We start from the raw sequence: 25,937 nt of genomic DNA on the forward strand, positions 1-25,937 counted from the left end.
ATTCTGAAGGCCACGCCCTCATGCCATCCCCTCGGGGACACAGTTTCTGTGTCCCTCGGCCACAGCCCAGGCAGGGCTGAACTGAGGCCCCAGGGGCAGGCAGCTGGTCCCAGGGTCCTTCTAGCTCCTTCCAGCTTCCCACCCTCAGAAAACCAACACCTCTGGTTGCCCAGGCCACTGGGCCCCAAATTCACTGTGAACAGACATGCGCACCAAGCACATGCCAAGGAACAAGGGACGTGGCGAGAAGGAAGCCAGGTGGCCTCCCTGTGCACTGTCTCAGAAGAAGCCAATAAACAAGCCAACCCCCACACACCGAGGTGACCAGAGTTCTGTGAGGACGGTGCCCCCTCCCTGGGCCTCACAGGGAGGAGGGTCCCCTGTGAGGCCCAGGGGTGGGGTGGAGGGGGTGATGCCTCCCTGAGAAGCAGTGTGGGAAGTGAGTGAAAGTGAGCAACAAGCTGGAGGAAGGCCACATGCAAAGGCCCTAGGGTGGGAATGAAGGAAAGATAGTTGCCATGGTTGGAGCAAGGTGAGTTAGAATAAGAGGCCAGGAGGGGCTGAGAGGGGCTGGGAGGGGTGGGATCAGGCCAGGCATGGGAGGTGGCACCGACTTATCTATCCTCTCCTAGCCTGGTTCCTGCATCCCTCCAGGCACCGCCGCCGGGCACTCCAGCCTGGCCAAGCCCCGGTCCCCCCAGAGTTGTTGCCCTGTGGCATTTCCAAGGAGGCTTTTGCGCAAGAGCACATCTCGCTGAACCAGAGTTCTTTGAAAGCTGGCTGGTGTCCTAGCAACGGGCCCCTGCTGGGCCTGCCAGCACCAGCCCTCCCTGCCCCCTCTCCCTGTGGCACCATTTTGGTCCTGCAGGACCCTGCCCCCTACCACACGATGGCCAGTAGGTCCCACGGCCACTCGGAAATTCTAGGTTGAAACTCATCCTCCCTGGGGAGGCTGGGAAGGAAATGCTCACTCTGGAAATGGCATGCGGCACAGCAACGCAGACAAGAGGGGGCGCTGGCTGAGACAGACGTGCAGGGTGAGGGGCCCCTGTGCCCGCTCTGCCAGGCTTCTCATGGGAGAAGCAGCCAATTCTGAGAATAAACCCCAGAGTCTATCTGTGAGCTAAAACCAAGGCCCCCACTGTCAACACGACCTTGGGCAGGTCACCTGAACCTCTGTCCTTTCGACTGTAAACTGCTCTCCATCCCTCCATCCTGCCAACCCCAACCCCAGCCAGCCCCTACTCGGCAGCCAGGGTGGGCCTTCAAAAATACTAGCTGAATTCTAACTCTCCAAGAGGACTGTGCAGTGGTCTCCATTGCTCTTGAATGTGCATTTCAGGCCCTACGGGGCTTGCCTCTACCCCTCTAGGATCTTCCCGTCCTGCCCATTTTCCACGAGAGTCCATTTCGCCCACCATCCTTCTGTTTCTCCAACTGGCCCAGCTTCCTCTGCCTCCCGGACTTTGCGCAACCTGTTCTCTCTACCACACTCCCTGCCCCATCGCCATCCCCAGTCACTCTGCGAATTTCCTACTTTCCCTTCCCCGGTTGGCTTACACCATGCCTCCTCCAGGAAGCCTTCCCTGATACCCCCAGGCTGGGCTGGGGCCCTCCTCTGGCCCATGCTGCCCCATCTCAGCCCTGATGACCCTGCCTGTTGTGTTTAGGGTTGCCAGACAGAATACAGATACCCAGTTAAATTTGAATTTCAGATGGACAGTGGGTATTTTAGTATAAGTATATCCCAGGCAATACTTAGGACTTACTTATCTTTAAAAATGTGTTCATCTGGCCCTGGCTGGTGCAGCTCAGTGGACTGAGCGCGGGACTGCAAACCACACGATTGCGGTTCGATTCCCAGTCAGGGCACATGCCTGGGTTGCAGGCCAGTTCCCAGCAGGGGACTCATGAGAGGCAACCATACATTGATACTTCTCTCCTTCTCTTCCCCTCTAAAGATAAATAAATAAAATCTTAAAAAAAAAAGTGTTCATCTGAAAGTCAGTGGGTGTCCTGTATTTTTATTTGCTAAGCCTGGTATCCTCCTTGCCTTCCCCACCTGACATGGGTACCAGGGGCTGGAACCGGTAGCCAAGTCCTGCTCTGTGTTACAGCTCCCGTGTCGGCATGGGGTTCGGGCTGAGGAATGTGTGGGTTTGGGAGAAACTCAGAGAAGGCGGGGCAACTGGGCCCCAGCACCAGACCTTCCCAAAGCAGATTTTGGAGAGATACGCACACAAAGCCCATCCTGGCCAAGAGGAAACAGTCTGGCTTCACTCACCTTCCAGTCTGGGGGTAACTGGGCCCCGAACCCTAAAGCTGGAAACATCTTATCACTAATAAGAGAGAGGAGAAAAGCCATTGTGAGACAACTGGACGGGGGCATCCAGCCACCCACGCTCACCTTTCCCAAGCTCCCTACCCAGGGCTGGCCCCTCTGCCTTGCACACCCCCAAGGACAGAAAGGAAAAAACCCACCTCCAGGAAAGCTCTGTTCAAATGCCCTCCTGTCCCCAAACCCTCCTCTGGGCACCTGGTGTGCCTTGAGCCCACCTACACTTGTGGCAGACACAGAGCTTCTGACCAGCGGGTCTGGGTCCAGCTTCTAGATCCTTCCCAAACTGGGACCTCATGCAGCCACCAAACCAGTCATGATGGGGGTGACATATACTGGCTGGCTCAAGTTTCCTTTTATGGCTGGGAAAAATTCTCCTAAGCTGGTTGGCATTCAAGGCCCTTCACCATCCAGCCCTGGAGCCCAGTCCCATCTCTTTCTACCTGCCCTCCCTCCTATCCTATTCTCCCAGCCCTGGCCACCGGCCACTTGCCGTCCCCAAACACACAGGGCACCTTGACACTCCAACTTCAATACCGTGCACCCCATCTCAAAATACCTCTCACTCTGTGCCCTGTGGCAAACTCCTATTCATCCTCTGAGGCCCAATTCAAACAGCCCCTCTTTCTGTGGGTTTCCTTGATTCCCCAGGGTCCCTCTCTTTGCTGCTGCCTCATACATGAATTGGTCTCTTGAAACTCCAGGGGTCTCTTCCCCATCTTCCCCGCTCACGTAGAAGCATCCTAAAGCAGACACCACATCGGTCGGAGCCCGATCTGACCTTCGGAGCCTCTCCCTGGCTCACCTGTCGTAGTCCTGAATGATCTGCCCAACAGCCCAGATGGCCGACAGGTACTCGTTGGTGCCCATGGGGTTGATATAGTGCAAAGAGGAGGGGTCGAGGGGATTCCCATTGGAGGCTGTGAAGTCTATCCCAACCTGCAGGGTGGAGGGGCAGAGAAAGACCACCAGGTGTGGCCAGAGACCTCAGCACCCTCCCTTACCTCGCCTTACGGTGAATGCGAGGCTGCTGGGACGGCATCAGCCCTCTGGCTCCAATGCCCCCCGGGGCTCGAAGTGGCCTGAGCAGAAGTCTGTTACCCACATGGGATACAGAGCCAGCTTACAGCCCCAAATTCCCTTCCCCACTCACCGTCCCCATCCACACTCATCTGTTCCCATTGCCAGGCCTTTATTCACGAGGTCCCTTCTACCTAAGAGCAGACAGGCCATCTGTCTCCCTAGGGGACTCTCCTCCGTCCTTTAGGCCTGATTCAGATGCTGCCTTCCCAGACACCCTGGCCCCACCGGAGCCACCTCCTCCTCATCCCTCCAACCACTAAGGGGCCTGCGAGCCTGGGGCTGCCAGTGGCCAGGGAGCCAGCTCTCCCCGCTCTCCGCCTGCAGAGATGGGCAAAACGTCCAGCAGGACAGGGTCAGGAGGCCAGGGGGAGAGAGGCCCCCTCACCGCTCAGTGGCTGTGGGGTCAGCTCTCCGAGGCCAGGGTGGTGTGGCATAGTCTTCGAGGGAGCCCTGCAGAGGAGTCTGTGAGCCTAGAGTCCGGCACACAGGAGGTGATCCCTTTGCTGAATGAATGCGTGCGAGCAGGGGGACAGGACGACTCAGCCTCTCTGAGGGAGAGCAGGGCAGTGGTGACCTGTGCATCAGGGGTCAGCAGGGCTAAGCCCCCGCCGCATAGAGTCCTGCAGCTGAGTGCCAGTCCTCGTGGGTCTAGAGGTGGCTGGCACCAGGGAGCCATGGGCAAGGTGGGAAGGTGGCAGAACGTGGGACCCCAGCAGGCTCTCCCCCTGGGCCTGAGGCTTCCCTTGGGGTGAGGAACAGAAGACGAGGTGACTGGGACAGAAGTCTGCCAGGCGCACGCGCCAGGCCACCAGCAGAGGAACAAGTCCTCCTTCCGGCCGTACTCACTGAGGTCTGTTCTGTGTGCGCACTGTGGGGCATGCTGAGGTCGGAGCCGCACAGAACAGAGCCCACCCTTAGGGCTCTCACAGCCCGAAGGGGGGACAAATGGGGTGATTTCAGAGTGGCAACTGCTCCAAAAATAATCAAATCGGAGAGGTGAAAGGAGAACGGGAGGCACTGGGAAAGACCTCTCTGACAAGGCAACCTCCATGGCCTGGCCCACAGGATGGCAGGGCGGCAGCCACCAGAAGTTTCCAGGGAAGAGTGTTCTAGGCAGAAGGAAGAGCAAATGCCCAGGCCTGAGACAGAGCGGAGTTTGGTTGGGGGGGGGAACAGTGCGGATTGGTGTGGAAGGAGACAAGTGAGCAAGAAGTCGGGGAGCAGGTGAGGCAGGCCGACCCGCGGCCAGCGAGGAGGAAGCTGGCTTTTTCCTTCCGAAGGCCTGTAGCCAGTGAACCCTGTGCTGGGCAGCTGAGCCCCACCGCCCCTGCCAGACACACCCTCCCTCCAGCTCCAGCCCAGCCCAAACCCTCCGAAGGATCCTCACTGGGTGGGGGCGGGGGGCGCCTTACGGTGAACAGGAGCTGGCAGCCTCCCAGGATGTAGTCCAGGAAGGAGTAGTCCCGGTTTATCTGCAAGGAAGCAAGGGAGCGGGAGTCAGTGGGGCCCCGCCCTGTCCCTGAGGGCCAGCCCCCCACTTGGGCACGCTTTCCATGGAGGACCATTGGGGTGCTGTTGCTCTGCACCCTGAAACCTTCGCAGGGTCAAAGAGACCAAAAAAGGCAGATGACAGAATCAGATCTGATAAAAACAAAACCCCAGCCTCTCTAAAACAAAACGCTCAGAGCATGGGTTCCCGTGGGTGGGACCCGCCCCCTGCCCCCTGCCCCCTGACCCCGCAGATACAGACAGATGTGTGATGATGGCAGGAGGGTCCCAGGACCCAGGGACCTACCAATCGACCACAGGAGTCTCAAGTCCTTATTCTGGCTACGGGCCTCTCCAGCTCTCGCCAACCTCCACCTTACAGAGGAAGGCCTCCACCACCGGCCCCAGGCCTTCCCCTATAAATTAATAAAACTGCTAAACCTTGTTTTGCTGCTCTTTGCCTCCTTTTGACAAAGGATGCTGGCCTTCCACTTCTGGGACAATTATAAGGGTCCCTTTCAACGTAAGTGCATTTAAGTACAAAATAAACAAAAATGACGGGGAGGAAGTGGAGCTGGTAACAAAAACGTAAAATGACAGGCGCCGAAGATCATGAAAGGGGGCGTGGTGTGAGTGACAGAAGTTTCAGAAACAGGGACCCCAAACCATGATGCTGCAAGCCGACAGCCTGACTGTCACACAGCATTTCTGTGTTGTGACCTCCCCCGTGAACGTCCTTGTAAACCCGGGCTCAACGGCACTGCCCCCAGAGGAGGACAAGGGGCGGGGGCTGGGGCCCTCCAGCTGGGGGCTCACACAGAACTGTCAGGCCTCTGGTAGTCGTGGCCTGGCGTGTCCTCTTTAACACTCTCCAACCCCAAAAGACACCTGGCTACCGGACAGCCAGCGTGCCTGGCCCCTGACCTCAGCCCAGCCGTTGCTGGAGTGAACTTCATCGCCTTCCTGAGCCTCAGGGACCCCAGCTATACCATGGGAGTCACAGTTACCTGAGCCCTCACTGACGTCACTGACAGAAGACAAGGTGCCCTGGCCCGACACCCTTTGCCCCTTGGGTGCCAAACATATCATGGGCAAGCTGCCGGTACAGGAAGCAGCAACTCCCTACAGTTACCTTCCCACTACCAGGGGCTCTGGAAGGTCATCTCGTGTCCTCCATGACCTCCACGCGGGGGCGTGATATGAGACGAACCCTCACTAACAGCCTCATTTCATTCTACAGACGAGGACACTGAGGCCCACACAGGGGACGCGCTGAGGCCACAGAGCCAGGGCCAGGATTGGCAAAACCAGGACTGGAACCCAGGCCTTGCTTGCCCTGCCCTGTGCCTCGCCCGCTCCCCACTGGCTCACCTTACAGGATCGTAGGATAATAATGCCCGAGTTTTTATAGTTCTTCTTCTTCCTCTGCTTCTTGGGGTTGATGCACTCGAACTCCAGCTGGGCAACACGGGAGGAAGAGAAGCTCACCTCAGGGTCTGCACGAGGACTGGTGCTCCCCTGGACTCCAGAATCCTCTCCATAGCATTCACTAGGGGCAGCATGCCTCCTCCAGGAAGCCCTCCTGGATGGATGTCTACACCCAGAAACGGGTCCTGCTACCCGGGCTCACACCAAACTGAGGCTCTCCGAGGTATAGGAGAAGCTGCATCTATCCCTGACCCCGAGACAACACACCCATATCATATCCACTCATGAACCCAGAACTGTCACCTGGGGCATGGTGTCTCGGGGTGAGTTGCATGGACACTCCTGAGTGCTCACTATGTATCATCTTTACCTGTATCATCTCATTTAATTCCCACTATACTCCTCCACCTACATTTGACAGCTGGGGCAACTGAGGCCCAGAGAGACTGGATATCCCACCCAAGTTCACAAATTCGGAGAAATGAAATTTGAGCCCAATCTGCCTGTGCCCCTTCCCTGTCCCCTGCTGAGGTCTTGGGGTTACACACGTGCGCCAATCTTACCGGGACACCATCCTGAGCCTCACACATCTGTGACACCGAGGTCTGGAACTCGCCAATGAAGTCATGGCCCCCATCGTTGTCATAATCGTAGCACATGACCTGGGGTGGGGCCAGTCAGGTCACCCTAGAGCTGTCCCCCAAAGAGGAGCTCTCCAGCCCCTCAGCTCTCTGAGCAAACCTCCCATCTGCTTCTGGTGGTGCCGCCTCTGTCTTCCCCCAGCACCTGCCTCACTGGCCCGGGGATAATGCTGTTAGCTCCTGAACCACCTCCTGCAGGAAGCCTTCCATGATTGCTGGAAAGTGTGCCACCCAACAATGGAGGCCATACCCTCGGGTGCAGGAAGCTCAACTCCTCTCACACAGTCATTCGGCTCCTTATCTGTCATGCGTAGTGGCCCCCTGGGCTTCATGGGCCATGGCCTGGAGCTCTCCCTAGACTTGTTTCCCTAAGATGGGTACGAAAAAAAACCCTAGCTCCATGTTCTAACTTAGCTGCTGACACTTGTAGGAGGAAGGCAGGGATTCCTGTATCTGCTGACAGGTAGACTGAAGCCCTAAGAGGGAAGCACTTGCCCAAAGTCTCGCAGTGGCAGCAGGGGACACAGAACTGTCCACAGGTTTCCTGGCACCCTGTCTGGGGGTCCCGGCCTGGCCTAGTTGCCTCACCCGACCCCATCTGCTACCAGACACGCCCCTGAGGACTGAGGGCATCTGGAGGTGAGAAATCTTCATCTCCAGCACAATGACACTCAGTCTTTCCCGGGGTTTCCACATCCATCATCCTGCCCAGCAGCACCACGGGCCTCGGGGAGACCGGACGGCCACTCTGCGTTTCGGAAGGGGCTCACGAAGCTGGCCTCCCTGCCCGGGCTACTCAGGCGGTCAGGCAGACTGGGGATGAGGGTCCCGGTCTCCTACACTCCCCCGGATGGGGTCCCTTTCTGCCTTAATAAAAATTAAGAGTTTTGCTAGGACCACCCCCATCGGGAGCCCAGAGTGGATGGGAAGGCTGAACTGGCAGGGTGAGGAGCAGTGCCCCCAAGGCCCCCTCACCTGGATGGGCTTCTCCATGTCCCCATCACACAGGGACACCAATGGCACAGTGAACGGTTTCCACACAGGATCCAGCGTGTACTTGATCACCTGCAGGACAGTGAGGGGCATGGGAGAGCTCAGGCCCCGGGGCAGTGACGCGGTGCGCTGGGGTCAGGTGAGCCCAGTGGGGGCAGGGAGTGGCAAGATGGAGAGACCCACAGCCCCACTTCTGAGGACGGACGCACACGTCCCTGTGGCAGGGGGAATGGGTCCTTTAGGCACCATCACACGTTTCTCTCTGTGGCTGTGACCGCACAGACCCATCCTGAGCCGCTGGGGGTGGCTCCACTGCCAAACAACCGGCTTACAGACCCCCAGGCCCCCTGCACACCCACCTCAGTCCTGTGGACCAGCATCCACTTGCCGTCATGTCCTGGCTTATAAAACTCGAGAAACGGGTCTGACTTCCCGAAGAGGTCCTAGGGGGAGCAGGAGGGTGGAGGTGAGGGAGGCACAACACCAGACTCAGATGGGCCGGAGGTGTGGTCCACGGCCTCCCCAACCCCATTTCAGGGTGGGAACAATGGGAAGAGCCAGCCTTGCCCCTCTCCCTCAGCTGATGTGGGGCTCAGTGAGCAGCTGGGAGCAGCTCCCCGCCACCCACCGAGAAACTTCCCCAGCCTGGGGTTACTGGGGTTATTGCAGCTTGTACCCTGAGACCCTGAGGCCTGGAGCTTGCAGGAGCACAGTGCCAGCACCTTAGACCAGGCAGGACTTCAAAAAGGTGACTGTGCCTGGGGCAGGGGGAGGCCTCCAGCAGGACAGGGGGACCCTAACTTATTTTGGTGGAAATCTGAAAAAAAATGGCAATTCTCCTAAGCACCTTATAAAAGGGATATGATGTCCTTTAAAAATCTGTTTCTTTGAGTTTAAAAACAGTGACACTCTAACTAAAGAGTCTAATTAAATGAAGAGACAGAGAATAAGTAAGTAAATAAGTAATGTATACAGGGCAGTAATTAGTATTAAGGGGACAAGCAAAGCAGGAGGAGCAGGAAATCAGGGAAAAGAACACTGCAGGCTGAGGGAACAGCATGTGCAAAGGTCCTGAGGCAGGAGGGTGCCTGGTGCAATCCTGGGACGAGAAGGAGGCTGATTTGGCTGAGGTGGAATCGAGGGTGGGGACAGCAAAAGGGGCGAGGTCAGGAGGCCTGGGGCTGTGACACAGCCCCGCAGGTTACTGCATTTACACGAAGTGAGACAGGGAGTCCCAAGGAGTGGGTCTTGACAAGGAGCCATGTCTTGAATACTTCTAAGTGATGGGAAACTCACTATCTCAGTGATGAAAAGATTCTACATTGGAGTGGCTGGGACAGCCCTGTGCTATGGGCTTGTCCTTGGTGTGGGGTGAGGACAGGGGTGGGGGCCAGAAGTTCCAAGGTTGGGCCACACAACCCTGAGTCGGGGAGGGACAGTGCTTCCTGGAAGAGAACCCCCTCTTCTGCCCACTTACCTTCTTGTCCAACTTCCTGCCTGCCAGACTCAGCGTGATGACCCGGTTGTCGGACAGCTCCTGGGCAGCAACCTGTGGGGGCAGAGGAATGGGAGAGGTCGGACCTGCCCTTTAGATCCCCCTGGCCCCTGCTAGGCTGAGTGGGCACAGGGGCCTGGCAGTCCATTCTCCAGGGCTGGGAGGGACTAGGGAGGGAAGGGATAGTGCCAGGTGACCTTGAAGGTCTCTCATCTTCCCCAAACTTCAGTTTCCATCTTCTGAAAAATGGGGTAACCATCTGGATATGAGCAATCAAGAAGTGACCCTACGTGGCTCAAGAGAAGGGGGGAGAGGAAATAAAGCAGGGACTAGACGTGAGGGGTGGTCCTGAGCCCTGGGGAGAGGTTCTGGGCCAGGGAACAGCCTCACAGGCTTCGCAGGCCCCCACTGCTGACCCGGAGAGCACAGTCACCTCCAAACACCAAGGTATCAGGAATTCCAGCAACTTCACTGTGCAGCTAGGGAAACCGAGGCCCCAGGGCAGAAGCAGAAGCCACCTGAACTTCCTTTCTCTGCTGTCTCATCAGCTTACACTGTCCTCCATGTCATCTGTCCTCCATGTCTTCCCCATTGGCCACACAGCCCCCTGGCTCCAGCCAGCCAGTGATAGACCAGCTGGGTCTCCCTGGGACCGCCATCTGCCCTCTTCTGGCCTTTCTCTCTCCTTGTCCTCAAAGAGTGGTGGGGAAGGAAGGCCTTCTGGCCCACGTAAGCACAGTGGGCTGGGTCCCCTCTTGGCTAGGGCTTCCCCTCCCCCACGGCTCTAGGCTGGCCTGACTGAACACACTGTTGGACCCCCAGAACCACAGACACGCTGGACGCCTGTCTCCCGTCCTCTCCACCAGTTGAGACGCGTGCACCAACCCTGTGTTTGAGACCTACTGTTGTACCCATTTCACGGAGGAAAGAACTGAGGCCCAGAGCGGGACAGGTGGAAATGATAGGGGTGATGGCCTGTCAGGCTGGGTGAGGTCCGTCTGCGTTGGCTTCCAAGTGGAGGAGAGCTAGCTTATGAAGGCCAGGTGATGGAGAGGTTCTAAACCCCAAGAGGTGGGGGCAGGTTGGGAGAGGACATTCCAGGGGGCCGAACAGTGGCTAAGGGCCTAGGGTATGTGCAAGGTGTGCTAAGAATTCAGTTGGCCTTGAACCCAGGGCATGTGCATGAAGGGATAAAACAGCTGGGGCAGGAAAGCCAGGTGGGGACTGCCGGCTCCCTCACAGCCTTGACTGCGAGGCCCCCAGGAGCCAGGAAAGTTCCGGGTCAGGGGAAGGGCACCGTTTGAACACACACAAGTTGAACCTTCCTCCCTCCAGTGAGGCCACTGCCCTGAATCACCCAGGCTGTCAAGGAGGATAATGGAACAGAGAGTCTCACTAACTGAACTGCCCTAGGGCACCTCCTCTCTGGGCTTCCGTGCCCTCATCTGCAAAACTGGGTTTCTAAGCCTACCTGGAACCTGAGGACCGAGGAGCTCACCCGCGCAAAGGGGCGTTCTGTGCATCTCAAGAATCACGGAGCCCCGCCAAGAATCACTGCGCAGCTCAGCAATCAGTGCGCATCGAAGCGGCACTGTGTACTGCAGCGGTCGCCAGCTTTGATGGGCGAACACTCCTGAGAGACCCCCCATGGAGGACAGGCAGGGGCCAGCGCACGAAGGGCAGACTGGGAGGGCTCTGGCCTCCAGAGACACGTAGGAACGCACCTGCCCCAGGAGTAAGAGGTGCTGGGGCTCACTAACAACCCCGTACCCCCAGCTTGGCGGCCCCCAAAGCATCCTATGCAGAGTCAGGCACCGGTTGCTAAGAGACCTGTTGCTAAGTTGTAAGTTGGGTCTTTTTACTCCAAACAAAGCTGATGATTATCTGCCAGGGAAGGGCCCATTGATGGGGGAGAGCAGCGGGCAGAAGCGGGGGTTTGGAGGGGGGCAGTACCGTAATCAAGCCCTTCCCTGCGGGCTTGTCATTCATCAGCAGCAGAGGCCGAGTGATCTTCTTGCTGGAGACGATCTGAGGGAAGAGCAGCTACGTGAGGGTGGGCGTGGAGGAAAAAGGCTCCAGAGACACCACCCACGGCACGCTGCTCCACGCCAAGCGCGGGCTAAGCCTCCCCCTGCCTGATCCTCAAGGGAGGCAGACGGCCACTGTGCTAACCCCACTGGGCCCTGCCGAGACGATGCCCAGAGAGGTCCGCCACTGGGCCGCAGCCCCAGCAGTCCTGCTCCCACTGACCTGGCTGCCCCCGGGGAAAGGCCCTTGCAGGGCTCACAGCCTGGAGACAGCTGTGGGGAGTTTGGCCCCTCACAGCCTCCCCCAAAGCCATCCGCAGACTCCAGCCTCCTCTGAGGGAGAGGATCGGACTCTGAGTTCCCTGCATACTTTCACTGATCTGCATAGGAAATACATTCACGCAGGCTTCAGTGATCAACACGACACAGAAAGGAAGAGTGGGCCACACCTCAAAGTCGCCTTCCCACCACGTCTGAACCCCCCATTTCCACAGCCAGCCCGTCATGGGCCAGCCCGTCCTCTGTTTCTTGGGGGAAATGCCAGTGTTTCTTTGTGCCCACAGGAGCATGTCCCCACTCTCCCTACGCTGGTTTTTCTCGCCGGCCCTCTCCCTGCCCTTCCCTTCCTTCTCTGTGCCACTGGGGAGGCGCACCCGGCTCCCCGTCCTCTCGAGTGTGGACGCTCAACCAGTGGGCACGCCAGTGGCAGGAGGGAAAGAGGAGGAGGGCTGTGGTTTGGCAGAAGCTTTGTTCCTGGTCACTGGCCGCAGGGGCAGTCCCTAGGCCTCGTCAGCAGGGCCACAGCTCTGGCTAGGCCCTGCCAAAGCCACTTCCTGCCCTGCCCCTCCCTCCGGGGAAGGGGTGGCCAGCTCCGGGCTGGCGGCTGGCGTCAGATCCTGCTAGGTTTCCTTCCCTTGTCAGCTCCCTGCCCCTGCCCACTCAGCCTCCTCAGGCTCTCTCCTCGGTTACCTTTGGAGGGTGTGGACATGCAGGCCAGCGGGGACCCTGGACGTATGCCATTTCTCACACAACTTTTGGACCCTTGCTTTTTTCCTTGAACATCATCTCTTGGCAGGCCCTGGGCATTTTAGGTTCCCCTAGGACCTCGAAAAGCATTTCTCATTTTACTCGCTCACCATCCCTTATAGGGTGGGCAGTCATCAGTATCCTCCAGTGAAATATGGGGAAACTGAGACCCAGAAGGGGCTCGGGCTTGTCCAAGGACCCACAGCCATACAGGATGATTGGGACCAGTGTCAGAGGCTCCTAGCCCTGCCACCTTCCAACTCCCATAAGCTCACCAAGGAAGGAGCTAGATGGGGAGGTGTGGCCCAGAGAGGGAAAGGAAGTTGCCCAAGGTCACACAGTGAGCCAGCCACGAAGTAGGACTACCACGGGAGTCTTGGTTGCTGGCCGGACCCTCCCACCCCAGGAAGTCAAGACCACGCTTGATTACTTCTAACAGCCTGCAGCTCTGACCACGTGGCGCCCCCATTGCTGTGAGGCAACCTTTGGCAGGCTCCGCCTGCTGGCCCTCAGAGTTGGCTGTCTTTGTGATGTCTCCTTAGGGGCCAGCCAAGATCCCTGGCCTGGGCCTGGGGAAAGCTGGCGGTAGCGTTCTCCAAGGGACTGCCCGGGTCCTTGGGAGCTGGGGGATGCCTGGGGGCGGGGTCCTGCCTCGCCCCGCCCACCCGTAGGGGGCCCGGCTCACCACGCCCAGGCTGCAGGAGAACTGGCCCAGGAAATCATGCTCGTCCAGCTGTGTGCTGGACTTGTCCTGGTCGAACAGGGCGAACTTGAGCTTCTGCACTTCCTCAAAGTGGTAGTCGAGGACGAACTTCTTGGAGAATGCCGGATTGAGGTTGTTGATGGCTGTTTCCGTCCTGTCGTACTAGCGAAGAGGCAGGGAAACCGGGATCAGAGTTGGGCTGGCGCCGCCCTTCTCTGGCGGCTGGAAATCACTCCGCCAACTCACAGAACACAGACTCTGAACGGGCCACTTGGCCGGTTACTTGGATGGCTGTCGCAGTCACTGCCCTCAGCTCACAGAGGAGGGCACTGAAGCACAGAGAGGTTAAGCACAGGACCCAAGGTGCAACAGCTGGAGGGGCAGGGCCAAGATCCGAACCCAGCTCTGACCCCAGCACCCACACTTTTAACCCTCTGCCCCTGGCTTCATACCCGGGGGTCAGGATGAGAGTTCGGGCCCTGTCCCTGCCTCGCTGACAGAGGACAAGTCCCTTTTTCCACCGGGGCCTCAGTTGCCACTTCTGTACAATGAAGGCATTTGCTCTGTGTGGTTCTTATTCTTTTTATTTTGGGAGAATCCTTTTTTAAAACCACATTGTATGTGGAAGCTGAGAGAGGAAACAGAAAGGAGGGATCCTCAGCGGGAGGAGCAGGTGAGGGCTTCCCCCCGCTCCGGAGGTGGATGTTTGTACCTTGTATAGAATTCTGGAACTGTGCAGCCCCCTGGAGCCCCCACCTACTGTGGAACCCACTACTGTGGGTCAGTGGTGGGCTGGGACAGGATCCCCGCCTCCTGGCCTCTCCCCACGGAGGCCCCAAACCACAGAGTCGGGGTGACTGTCTATTTTGGGGCCCCGGCTGTGTTGATTTTCCCTCCCACCCAGTCCATTTCCAAGGGCTGGAGCCGCAGGGACAGGTCTCCCTCCAGGGCTATTTTCAGCCAGTGTGGCCTGCCTTGGTGGGAGGGAGGTGGTCAGGGAGCATGGGGGAGTGCCATGAGTGGGGGTGGGGGGCAGTGGAGGGGGGCTCCATTCCCTGAAGGGCAGGCAGGGATTCTGGAGACCTGGCAGAGGGCACAGGGTGCTCCAGACATGCCGGCCTCTGGCCTGGAGCTCCTCCCCAGGAGTCCTTGACTGCCCTCAATGTCCCACTCTCACTTCTGGCAGAGTCACGAAAGCCCTGGGGTACACACAGAAGGCCCTCCCTGCCCTGGGCCCCAGGTGCCTCTCTGTAAAATGGGTCAACAATCAGCACCATTTCCTTGGCATCGTCGTAAGGAGCCAACATCTGTGGGAAATCTCTGTAAACCACAGTCTGTTCAGTGGAATGTCCACTGTGGCCCACTTGATTATGATAACGAGGGGATACATACTTTGGGAAATCTACAAGCATACAGAACTCCCTGGAAGGCCGGACCCCAAACTGCTAGCAGAGGTTCTCTCTGACAGGCAGGTGCCCAAACATTCCGGTTTTATTTTGGGGGTCTATCTGGCTTTTCTAAAGTCAATCCAATGCATATAGACCCTTTTTTAAAGGCACAAAAGCCATTTTTAAAACTGGAAAGTCTTAACCACTTGGACTTTTCGATGTCCTCCCTCAAGCTCATCACCCCCCCCGTTCTCAGGCCGGAGTTTTCCAGTTCACAAGTCCGTGGCTGTGGCCCCTTCGAAACCCCCCAGCTCTGGGTTCTCCAAGGTAGGCAGGGTGGGGGGAATCTTCATTGTACAGATGAGACTGTCTCAGAGAGGGACAGCCACTTGCCCAAGGCCACACAGCAGGGAGGCACAGAACTGGGCCTTGGTCCAGCACTGAGACCAAAGCCTGGGCTCCCAGGTCCCTGTCTGTCCCCTCACTGACTGTGTGTCTGCTTAGGAGTGAGTGGGGACAGTTATTTAACAGTGAAAGCAACAATTTTGTAAAACTCTGAGGTTTTAACTATATGTTATAATAATTTAAAATATGATATAAAACGATAAATACAAAATTGCATGTTTATAAATCTAAATCTATGGATTAGGATTATAAAATTTTAAACACAAATATATCATTTGTTTCAGTAATTTTAAGAGTAACAATTTCCTCAGTAGTCCCCAGCCCACACTCCAGTTACCTCCAAGGGCCTGACTGGGAGGCCCTGGGCCCCAGCGCCCAGCCACCCCACCCCCACAACCAGACACCCATGGAGGGACCTCACCTCAATCCACCTGCCATTGTTCTCTGTGAAGAGGACACAGAAGGGATCGGACTTGGAGGTGACGTCCCGGTCCAGCAGGTTCTGGCCACTCACGGACAGCTCCACCTTGCATACGCAGTACTGGGAGCCCACAGGGGCTGCCCCCGCTGCTGGGGCGCCCCCGCCTGGTATGTAGGCCATGGGGGTTGGCGGCGGAGGCGGCAACAGTTCCTGGCAGTCTGCGGGGATAGGCGTGGGGGTCAGAGAGAGGGAGCAGACATAAGCCACACCATCTCACCTTCGGTCTGTGGGTAGAGGGAGGGAAGATGTGGACGGGAGGAGGAGGGGGGAGCAGGGAATAACAAGGGCAAAAGACCGGAGAAAGGAGAAGGCAGGAAAAGCAGACACGAGGAGGCTCTGGTCAATGGGTTTAGTTTGTCTTTGAAGGGATTCTCTGCTTTGGTCCATCTTTACCTGTGAGCTCCACACAGGTCAAAGTCGCCCCAGTCAGACCAGCAACAAACCACAGTGGACATGGGTGTCCCTGACCTTCATTTTGCCGGGAAAACCTGGGCTTCTCCTGAGCAGTTAACATGCTAGCATTTTATGGCTACACTGGAGCTTATAATTATTCAAGTTTCCCTCATTGCTTCGGCCAATAGGAAGCTCACTTCTGGCAACTTATCCAAAACGCCACCTTTTTCATTGTCTGTCTTGTTCATCCTATATCCCTACCCGAAGCATGTGACTGGTGCATAGGAGGCACTGAGGATATAGTTGAATAAAAGAAGCATGATTGTACAAATCAGTGAACGATAAACCCTCTATTTCATTCAGATCCTGCCTGAATTTGATCCCTATCCTCAACGTAGAGTTTACCCCTTCACGGGGACACAGCCTCCCAAAATTTCCCTGCACTGGCTGCTGTGAAGGCTAATCACCGGCGTTGCTTGCTTTAAGCATCTCTGTTTTCCTCCAAGTGTTCATTTGGACCAAGTGCGGAGAAACCCATCCTGATGCACAGGGCAGTGGCCAAGCCCCCTGGCTCTCTCTGCCTTGGTTTGCTCATCGGCCCGTGAGCCATCACGACATAGTCTGAGAGATTCCTGTGACCAGATCTTATTTCCACCGGCCCATGTTGAGTGAGCCCATCACCAGGTAGGTGCGCGAGTCCAGCCCCAAACACTTACAAAGGCCAGGTCCCACCGCCTTGACTAATATATTGTCCCCTCACCGTCGTCGAGTGGGTAACTGGCCCTGCCTACCCCAGAGGAGGGAGGGGAGGGAAGGGTGTGTTCCCTTTGGACGAGGAATCCAAGTAACTGTGCTCCCCAGAGCCCTGACTGCGAACTGAGCATGTCACCTGTGCAGTCTCCAATCCTTATCCGCCGCTATCCTGGCCCCATTCTGCACCAGGGGACACCCCAGCGCATTCATTACTCTGGAGAATTTACTGAGCATCTAGGTCCTGAGCACCGTGCCAGGGCTGGGCTCCTGCAGCAACAGGACTGTCCAGGCTCAGCTCAGACTGTCCGGCTGAGAGAGTGGGTTGTCAGGCTAAACAGAAGCAGCGGGAGGCCAGCAGGAAGGCGGCTGGCATCCAGGCCAGGAGGACTAAGCCACCATGGCCATGCTGGGCCTCCTCTCCCTCCCTCTGAGCCTGGCCACTGGCCACTCCCTGAGTGCCAGCCTCTCCCGGAGAAGTCACAGACCCCAGTCTGCAAGCGAGTGTGGGACTGGCGCCAGAGGCCTCTTGCCCCTCCCGACATCGGCTCAGGGCACGCCTGGCAAGGAGGGGATCTGGACAGTGACGAAGCTGGTGCTCAGCCCCTCCCTCCTGCCGTCTGTCCCTAGAACCTCATTATAATCACATGAGCCCAGAGCAGCAGGGCAGCGCTGCAATTTGCCTGCGGGATTTATTATTGTCACGTAAAAATGAGTTTCCATGGAAGGGCTGGAGAGCGGCCTCCCTCTCGCTGAGAGCAGCTGGGTGGCCGTGCCAAGTTGGGGCAGGGTGAATGTGACCCTCAGGAGGGTTGGGGAGAGCGGTGTCCAAAATGGACATCTTGCCGTGTGTCTAAGAGAATGCCTATTTATGCTCACAGCCACCCAGAGGTGGGGTGGAGCATGGCAGTTGCCCCCATTTTACAGATGAGGAAACTGAGGCCGAGGAAGTAGAGGTCACCTGCCCCAGGTGCCACGGCCAGGAAACAGCAGAGGCAGGATGTGAATGGCATCTCTGGACTCCCAGGCTGATGCACAGCTTTCTGCCAGGCCAGGGGCGGGCAGGGGGGCGGGTGCTGCTGAGCATGGTGGGGACAGCTGGGGAGCCAGCCAGGCCAAAGGGAGCCTAGGCAAAGAGGGCCTCAGAGTGCCCGAGGTCTCCAGTTTCTCTAGGGTTACTCTGTCTACATTCCTGCATCTCCCGTCGTCACTGATAGGGTGGATCCCAGCTCACCCACCTCCGCTCCACCTCACCACGGCCCCCTTCACGACATGCAAGATGCCACCTGGGATGTGCCCCCTGCTGCCAAGTCAGATGGGGCTGCTTTCATGGTCAGGTACACACACTCGGGTTCATATACTTCCTTGTGCATGTACACATGTATGATCACATCAACCTGTACACACATGTCCCCAGACCACAGATGCAAAGGCATGCTCCCATGTGAACACTCCAGGCCACTTCTCCCCGCCCCCACTCTCCCCTGGTCTGAGTCACCATGAGCACTCGCCTGGGTCCCTGCACTGTCCTCCCACCCATCCCTGGCTGGGGCCTGGCCGAGGGTGTGGGCTGGAGAGCCAGGGAGGGTCGGGCTGGGCTGGGCTCCTCAGAGCAGACTGCCACTCCACCTGGGCCAGCTCACAGGCCCCGGCTCTGGTGAGCGGTGGGTGGGCAGGGAAGGGGCACTCCTCCCAGCTCAGGGCAGGTACCCCAGCCCCAACTCACCCTCCGGCCGGAAGCCTCTGGATCCCCGAAACGGGGAGCACATGGTGTCCAGAGTTGGGGCGGGCCTGGTCGGAATGGGCCCCTCTGTGCCAGCCCAGCACCGGGTGGGTGGGTGGGCCGGACCCTGTAGCCTGACGCAATGGAAAAAGAAACCACAGCTCTGGCTGGGCCAGGCCCCCTCCCCTCTGACTCCAGCAAATGGGGCAGGCTGGCAAGGTGTCATTAAGGGAGGGATGGGCCTGCCATGCGCATCTGGGCAAGATGAGAAGGCTCCTGGGTGCAGCGCCCACCCCGCAGCTAATTTGAGGTTTTGGGCTGGAGACGGGCATGGGAGCCAGGGCCCGCTTGCAGAGGGTCCGGATGTGCACAGGCCTTCTGGGGCGACCAGACCCACAGGGAAGGGGCTGGAAGGCAGGGAAGCAAAATTCGTAGTCTCTCTTACATACAGATGGGTTAACTGAGGCAAGGAGAAGGTGGGGCTCGGGGATTCTCTCCATTCACTGTTCATTCATTCAACAAACACTCCCAAGCACCCAGCAATGACCAGCAGTGAACAAGACACAGGGCCTTCGGCCCCGCCAGGATCCAGGGTCCCAGGTTATAAGACATCTTGTCATTTAGGCAGGGCAGGTTCAGAGACGCTGGCCCTGAACCCCAGGTCTAGGATATTCTGGTTTAGCCAGAAACCTAAGAACCCGTCAACCTTGACCTCTCTTTCCTTCCCTCCCCTCTCCAATATCCCACTGCTGCTGCCTATTACACCTCCAGGCTGCAGCCAATGTCCTCAGCCTCCACATGCACTGCCGTATGCCGAGCTAGGCACCAGCCCAGGGCCCTGCCTGGCCTGACCCCACCTCAGGCCACCTTCCCCCTCGCTCCCTCTGTTCCAGTTGCACAGGCCAAATCCTCAGGAGATGTGTGAAGTTTTATGGTTTGTGTAAAGGGGGCAAGGAGTTTAAGCTGGTTGAAATTGGTGACTCCAGGCTCCCTCCCCTTCTCAGGGAGACGGAGGTGCTGGACAGGGGGCCAGGGAGGGAGTGACAGACCCAGACCCACACCCACACTCCAAGGCGCTACATTCCTGGGCCACGGCCTCCAGGACGCTTCGGGCCTTTGGGTCTTCTTCGGCAAACGCTGCTCTATGGGGCTCATCACCCACAGCAGGGGCTCCGGGGTGATCCTAGGCTCTCAAAGCCCCAGGGGTGGCTCCCAGACGGGCAGCCTCAGCCTCTCCTGGGAGCTCCTGGGAGCTTGTTAGAAATGCAGCCACCCCCGCCCCAGCCCCCCACCAGACCTGCTCAGTCAGAGTCCCTGGAGTGGCACATGCCAGCCTGTGTGTGGACAAGCCTCCCAGAGAACCTGCCGTGGGCACCAAAGTACACACAGACCTGCAGGCTCTGTGTGCAACTTCTGCCCTAGACGGCAGCTGTCTGCTAATCCAAACCCTCAGCTTAGCAGATGCCCGGCCCCCCGGGCCCCAAGGCTGTGTTTCCTGAACCTGCAGGGTTGGAACGCCCTGAATGAGCCCAGATCTGAGTGCCCCCCCCCCCCGCCCATTTCCCCCCGAGGTGAAGATCCTGGAAGACAAATGGCAACTGTACTAGCCAGGGCCTTCCAGAGGAAACAGTCTGCCAACGCGCAGAGAGAGGTTTCTTTTAAGGAACTGGTTCTTGTGACTGGGGGCCCGGCAAGCCCGACGTCTCTGGGGCGAGGCAGAAGGCTGGAAATGCAGGTGACAGTTGATATCTCGGTCTTGACCCCGAAATCCAGCTGGGCCGCCTGGACACTGGGCGAGGTTTCTGTGTGGAATTCCTTCTTCTTGGAGACACCTTCGTCTTTACTTGCAAGGCCTTCATCTGACTGGATGGGGCCCACCCACATAATGGAGGGTAATCTGTTTTAATAAAATCTACTGCTTTTTATTTTAATTGATTTGAGAGAGAGAAACATCCATGTGTTGTTCCGCTTATTTACATACTCATTGGTTGGTTGCTTCTTGTATGTGCCCTGATCAGGGATAGAACCCGCAGCCTCGGCTTATCAGGTCAGGACCCAAAAGTCTACTGATTTAAACATTAATCTCATCTAAAAGATACCTGCACAGCAACACCAGACTGGTGTTTAACCAAACAACGGGTTACCATCGCCTAGCCCAGCTGACGCACGAAATCAGCCATCACGGCAGCCATCCGCTCCTAGAAGACCCGCCGGGGGCATGATTCTGCTTCTTGGTCTGGGTGCTGCTAACACGGACGTGCTTGTCCTGCGAACCGTCAGTGAGCTGTACCTGTGGGGAACCTGCTCTGCTTGGTAAGCTCTGCTTTGATGAAATGTTAAAAACAAACGCAGGGACTACAAAACCCCTCCAGAGCTCCAGTTATTTACACAGTCGCCAAACTGTAACAGCTGGCTTAGGAAAAGTCACCCACACTTGAGCTTGAAGAGGGGACTGACAAGCCCTGATCCCTGACCCGAGTGGCTCAGTTGGTTGGGGGTTGTCCCAAAAAACGAAAGATCACCGGTTCGATTCCCAGTCAGGGCACATGCCTGGGTTGCAGGGTCAGTCCCCGGTCAGAGTGCTCTAAAAAATAAATTAATTAAATACACTTTTTTACAAAAAGATGAGACTGAATCTTACTTTCGTCTCCCTTGTTCCCAGCACGGAGAGGCAGAGAGTGGGACCCCCATTTATGGAAAGTGAGGGAGCGTGAAGGGAAAAGGTTCCGAGGAGCCTGGGAGCACAGACTCACCGAACCCCGGAGTTGTGGAATTCAGAGACTTTGGAATAATCACAGGTTCTTGGAGTCTCTTGAGCTGGAAGGTTTTAACATCTATCTGGCCCCGCCTTCCAGCCACGTACCAACTCCGACCACAGCCCCATCACCCTGGCCCCCCACAGCCCTGGTTCTCTGCAGCCTGGGGCAGGGGGTGGAACCCGGAGATGCTCAGGCTCCCCAGGCCCTCCCTGCACCCTTGCTGCTGCTGGCTCCTGCCAGGCAGTGCGTGGCCAACAGACTGAGGCTCTCATCCAGGTAGGGGGTGGCATCTCAACACAAATCACTTTTCCACCTTAGCCGAGGCTCGGAAGACACTGCACTCCCGACAGGCAGCCAGGCCATTATGGGGATAAATATAGACGCAGACAGCAGGGTGAGGAGGCTACAGCAGGGGTGGACCCAGATGCCCCCAACCCCCCCTCCCCCCTTCTACCAGACCACACCCAGGGGGAGGCTCTTCTCCATGGCCCCCTTCTGATCACTAGGCTCCGCCCCTGGGGGAGGGGGCTCCCTGGGGCACTAGGTTCTGTCCTGCTTCTGCCTGGACTCAGCTCCCTCACTGGCAAAGCGGCAAAGCCGCACTGGCGATGCCCTGCCCTCCGGCTTCCCAAGAAGCACCATGGGGCTGGGTGTGGAGGTGCTCTGGGAGCTGGTAAGTACTTCGGGGACCTTGGGGTGGGTCTGGCCAGGCTCAGAGGACGCACCAGGCTAATGGAGGGTGGACGGCATGGCGACAGTGACCACGGGCCGAGGTTGTTCCAACCTGGCTTCATTCAAAGGAAGGTTATGGAGCAGTCTCGGGCTGAGACACAGCCCTGGGGCCCTACCTCGTGGTGCCCACACCTGCCCAGGGGACTTGCATGGGGAAGACTAGGGCATAGGGGCTCCCAACTCTGTGTGAACTCCCACAAGTCCCTTCTCTCTGCTCCCCAGTTTCCCTGCGCTCAAGGGTTTGGGCCCTTCCAGCCTTGGGGACTTTACAAATGCCCCTCAGTCTTCCCTTGGCTGCTCTGGCTCCCAGCCCCAGGCTCCTGCCCAGTATCCCTGGGCTAATAAGTCCTGAAAGTCCTCTGGACCCACCCAGTGCCTAAATGTCGCCTGGGTTCCTGCGTGGTCCCCTCAGCTCACACCCCCCTGAAGATGGGGTCTCCCCGCCTTTTGTTAATGGCCCTGGGCTGTGTGCTGGCCACCCCACACCCTGCTCCCCTGAAGAGGCATCCACCGCCCCCTCATCCAGAGAGCACCCAGGCAGAGGCCCACGCCCAGGAATGCAGGCCCTGCAGGGCAAGTCCTTCCCGCCGAGGACATCACCAGCACCGAGCGATCTTCAGCTCCTGGCTGCAGCGCCCAGGATGCTTCCCGTGTGCCTGGCCCTGCCTGGAGGTTTGCGTCGCTCCATTTCCGTCTCCCTGCAACCTGGCACCTGGGCCCCTTTTGTATGGCCCCCTGTCACAGATTGGGGAACTGAGGCACAGAGAGGTGATGTCCTCTGTCTGTTAGGGGCTCAGTTTTGTCCCCCCCAAAAGATACATTAAAACCCCAGGGCCTCAGAACAGGATGCTATTTGGAAACACGGGAGCTGCAGACGTAACTGGTGAAGATGCAGTCACCCTTGAGTAGGGTGGCCCTCAATCCAACATGACTGGTGTCCTTATGGAAGGACAGTGTGAAGACACAGAGGGCCGACAGCCACCGGAAGGAGGCAGGGACTGGAGTGATGCTGCCACAGGGTAAGGGACGTCTGTGGCGACCGGAAGACGCAGGCGAGTGCCTTTCCCTCAAGGCTTTAGAGGGAACCTGGCCCTGCCAGCACCGTGAACCTGGACTTCTAGCCTCCAGAACTGCTGTTTTAAACCAAAGGTTGGTGGTACTTGGTCAAGCAGCTCTGGGAAATGACAGACCACTCTCCTCCCCCTCGGCCACAGGGAGGTGACTCAGAAAGATCACTGGGGCCCAGCGGGAGCGAGGGGTTGAACGAGGTCGTCTTTTGTGCGATAGGGAAGGAAGGCCAGGGCACAGGGACAGGCCAGATACCCCCAGATCCTCACGAGACATACGAGCCCCTGAGGGAGACAGAGATGGGTTGTGGGGAGCACGGGGTCCTGGGATCACTAGGCATGTTCCCACCTCAGGGCCTTTGCATGGGCCGTGTCCTTACCTGAGGCTCTCCTCCCTCCCTCATCATCCGTTCCTACCCGCTGCCGGGCACCAGTCGGGCTGATGTGCAGCCGTGGAGGAGACGGCAAGGCCACAGAGGAGCGCTGCAGGGTGAACGTCACCGTCCCCTCCTCGGGAGGCCTCCCCCACCCTCACTGCACCACCTTCCCATCAAAGCTCCTTCACTTGCTTCGTGCTTTGTGGCTTCCACCCCCACCCGAAGTTTTCCTGCCTCTTGGTCATTTGCTTGTCTCTCCTGGTCTCCCCTCCACTCAGGGCTCCGCAGCTGCACCCTCCACACAGTCCCAAGCCCAGAAAAGCTGCTCAACTATTTGGTGAATGACAACCAGTGACTGCATGGCGAGGGAAGCCTTCCTGGAAGGCGGTGACCCAGAGCCACAGGTGGAAGGGGAGCCGTGACGGCTGTGCATGGCCCTCTTCCCTGTACGTGCCCTCTCACAGCTGCCGAGCTCAGAGCCCGTGAGGACAGCGGTGGCCGGGGGGAGCCCTTGGCCCAGAGAGCCCCACTTTCTAGTTGAAGAATCTGTGCTCCAAGGAGTTAAGAGACTGGGTCACAAGGTGAATGGGCGATTCTCCGCAGGACGCCTCTGTCCGCTGGGTAGGCAGGCAATGACAGTGGGGGACACCCCACCCAGGGCAGCAGCCACCACCTCTGCCACCCCCAGCCCGAGTCCTTTAGTGCCAGGCTGATCCCACCTTCTTCCAGACACAGGCCTTTCCCCGTCCCCCAGGCCACACCTGTCCTTCTGTTGGCGAGTCCCCTGCCCTCTGATGGTCCCCTAGTACCAGAGACCCAAAAGGACGAATCCGTGATTCTGCCACCACCCATCCCGAACTCATTTGACGGGAGGGGTGGAGCCAGCCCCTGAGCTTACATTTACTGAGCGCCTGCCTCGGAGCAGGGCAGAGCCAGGAACCAGACGGACACTGTCCCCGCCCACTCGTGCAGCTGACGCTCCTTGGGCAGGAGGACAGAAGACGCGCTGACACCCAGAAGAATAAATAAGATGACTGCAGCGCGTGGCTAATGCGCCAGGAAAAATTAAGCACATTGGTGTGGTCGGGAGTGAGGGGTGGGTGGCAAGTCTCGTCTGGGACTCTGGAGGAAGAGGGTGTGGACAGGCCAGCACACTTGACTCCACCATTGCATGGAGGCTGGGTGGCCCAGTGAGGGGGCAAGACACCGGGCTGAGAGCCAGGAGGCACCTCGGACCCCAACTCCATCGTCGGGCTTGGTGGAGCAGCAGGAAGAAGCCACGACACCCATCAGGACCCTGTACTGTCCCTTCTGGGCTGGGACCAGGCACGTAGGATTGGGACAAGATCACTGCCTTCTATACTTGCTGCCCACCAGGATCCCAGGGTGCTGGGGCTTCCCACCCAGTGTCCTGCAGGGGGCCGGGCACCCCCGCAGGGGACCCCATCCTTTGAGGCTATCTTCTCCAAAGGGGAGGGGGCTGGACCCTTGAAATGACTGTCCCGACGTAGCGGCCCATCAAGGTGGGAGCAGAAGTCTCCCTTATTGTCTGATAGGGAGACCTCCAGCAAGCAGAGGGGACCCTGGAGGCTTCCCAGTAGGGGACCCTTCCTGTGACACATGTCCCTGTTCTGACAGGAGTGAGGGAATTCCTGGAGAATGCTCTTCTGTTGTCCGTCACTGCTTGGAGCCCTGAGAGGCCAGGGCAAGGAGGGGAAAGGGGGGCCACCCACTGGAACTATCATCCCCCCCCCCCCATCTCCTGGGCCGGCAGCATCTTCCCACTCTGGACCCTGGCGCTGGAACAGCCCACCAGATCCCCAGGGAGGAGGCGGGAGAGGGAGGGGCGGGCCGGCCTGAAGAAATCCCAGAAGGAATCCTAAATGCAGTCACCCCATCAGGGACACGAATGTTCCCATGAATGCCGTCACTAGAGGTTACAGGTCGCTGAGCCCTTATCATGGACCAGTCAGGGCATTGGCGAGCCCTTGAATTTAATCCTCACAACCACCTAGAACCTGACAGAGGCAGAGAGTATGGTTCTCGCCACTTTATGGGCAAAGAAACTGAGGCTCTGCCCCCGCCCTTTTATGTCCCTGAGATTTTAACTCTCACGGCCTCGGGGAGGAAGGTCTCATGAAACACCACCAGACATGACATTTGCCGTTCATGATGTGCACCCCACTTTGCAGAACATCTGGCCCCCCATGCCCCCTGTTCCACCCTCCCGGCAGCCCTGTAAACTCCACTGTGCCATGCTTTGCTTCACGGCAAAGATGGAGAAACCCCCGAGCCCAAGGGGTGACAGGGACACAGACAGGAAGTGGCAGAGGTCAAGGAGAACGCATGTGACAACATTCTTCTCTGCATGTTCTTTCCGTGAAAAAACTGCCTGGGTGACCCCCCGACTCCGCCAGCTCCGTCGCCTGCCTACCTGGGGCCGAGCCAGCTCTCCGGGTCACGGGGCCCTGTGCCAGCGGGATTGCAGCAAAGTCTTTCCTCTCTGTTTGCTCCCAGCTGCCCGGCAGGAGCCTGGGACCGTGAGCCCATTTTATAGATGCAAACGGGGAGAGCTCAGAGGGGAAGAGGCCCTGGGTGGGGGGTAGGCACTGCTGGGTGGGTGCTCAGACCCAGGCCTCC

The 25,937-nt window shown here is 58.1% G+C and overlaps 1 protein-coding gene across 1 annotated transcript in view; it reads right to left on the reverse strand.

Moving 5' to 3' along the window:
• CPNE2 (copine 2) overlaps nt 1-25,937 on the reverse strand; it is a 39,211-nt gene that overhangs the window by 11,945 nt on the left and 1,329 nt on the right. The window contains exons 2-12 of the mRNA XM_037041659.1: nt 15,437-15,654; nt 13,205-13,384; nt 11,420-11,494; nt 9,449-9,520; nt 8,331-8,414; nt 7,954-8,043; nt 6,901-6,999; nt 6,281-6,367; nt 4,834-4,893; nt 3,144-3,277; nt 2,285-2,339 (exon numbers count right to left, since the gene is read on the reverse strand). Coding sequence (XP_036897554.1) covers nt 2,285-2,339; nt 3,144-3,277; nt 4,834-4,893; nt 6,281-6,367; nt 6,901-6,999; nt 7,954-8,043; nt 8,331-8,414; nt 9,449-9,520; nt 11,420-11,494; nt 13,205-13,384; nt 15,437-15,616 — 1,116 coding nt within the window. The 5' untranslated portion in view covers nt 15,617-15,654. The remainder of the gene's footprint in view (nt 1-2,284; nt 2,340-3,143; nt 3,278-4,833; nt 4,894-6,280; nt 6,368-6,900; nt 7,000-7,953; nt 8,044-8,330; nt 8,415-9,448; nt 9,521-11,419; nt 11,495-13,204; nt 13,385-15,436; nt 15,655-25,937) is intronic.

The sequence above is a fragment of the Sturnira hondurensis genome, unplaced genomic scaffold (genome assembly GCF_014824575.4).
Source record: "Sturnira hondurensis isolate 20B ecotype Veracruz unplaced genomic scaffold, ASM1482457v3 Scaffold0003090, whole genome shotgun sequence".
Lineage (NCBI taxonomy): Eukaryota > Metazoa > Chordata > Mammalia > Chiroptera > Phyllostomidae > Sturnira > Sturnira hondurensis.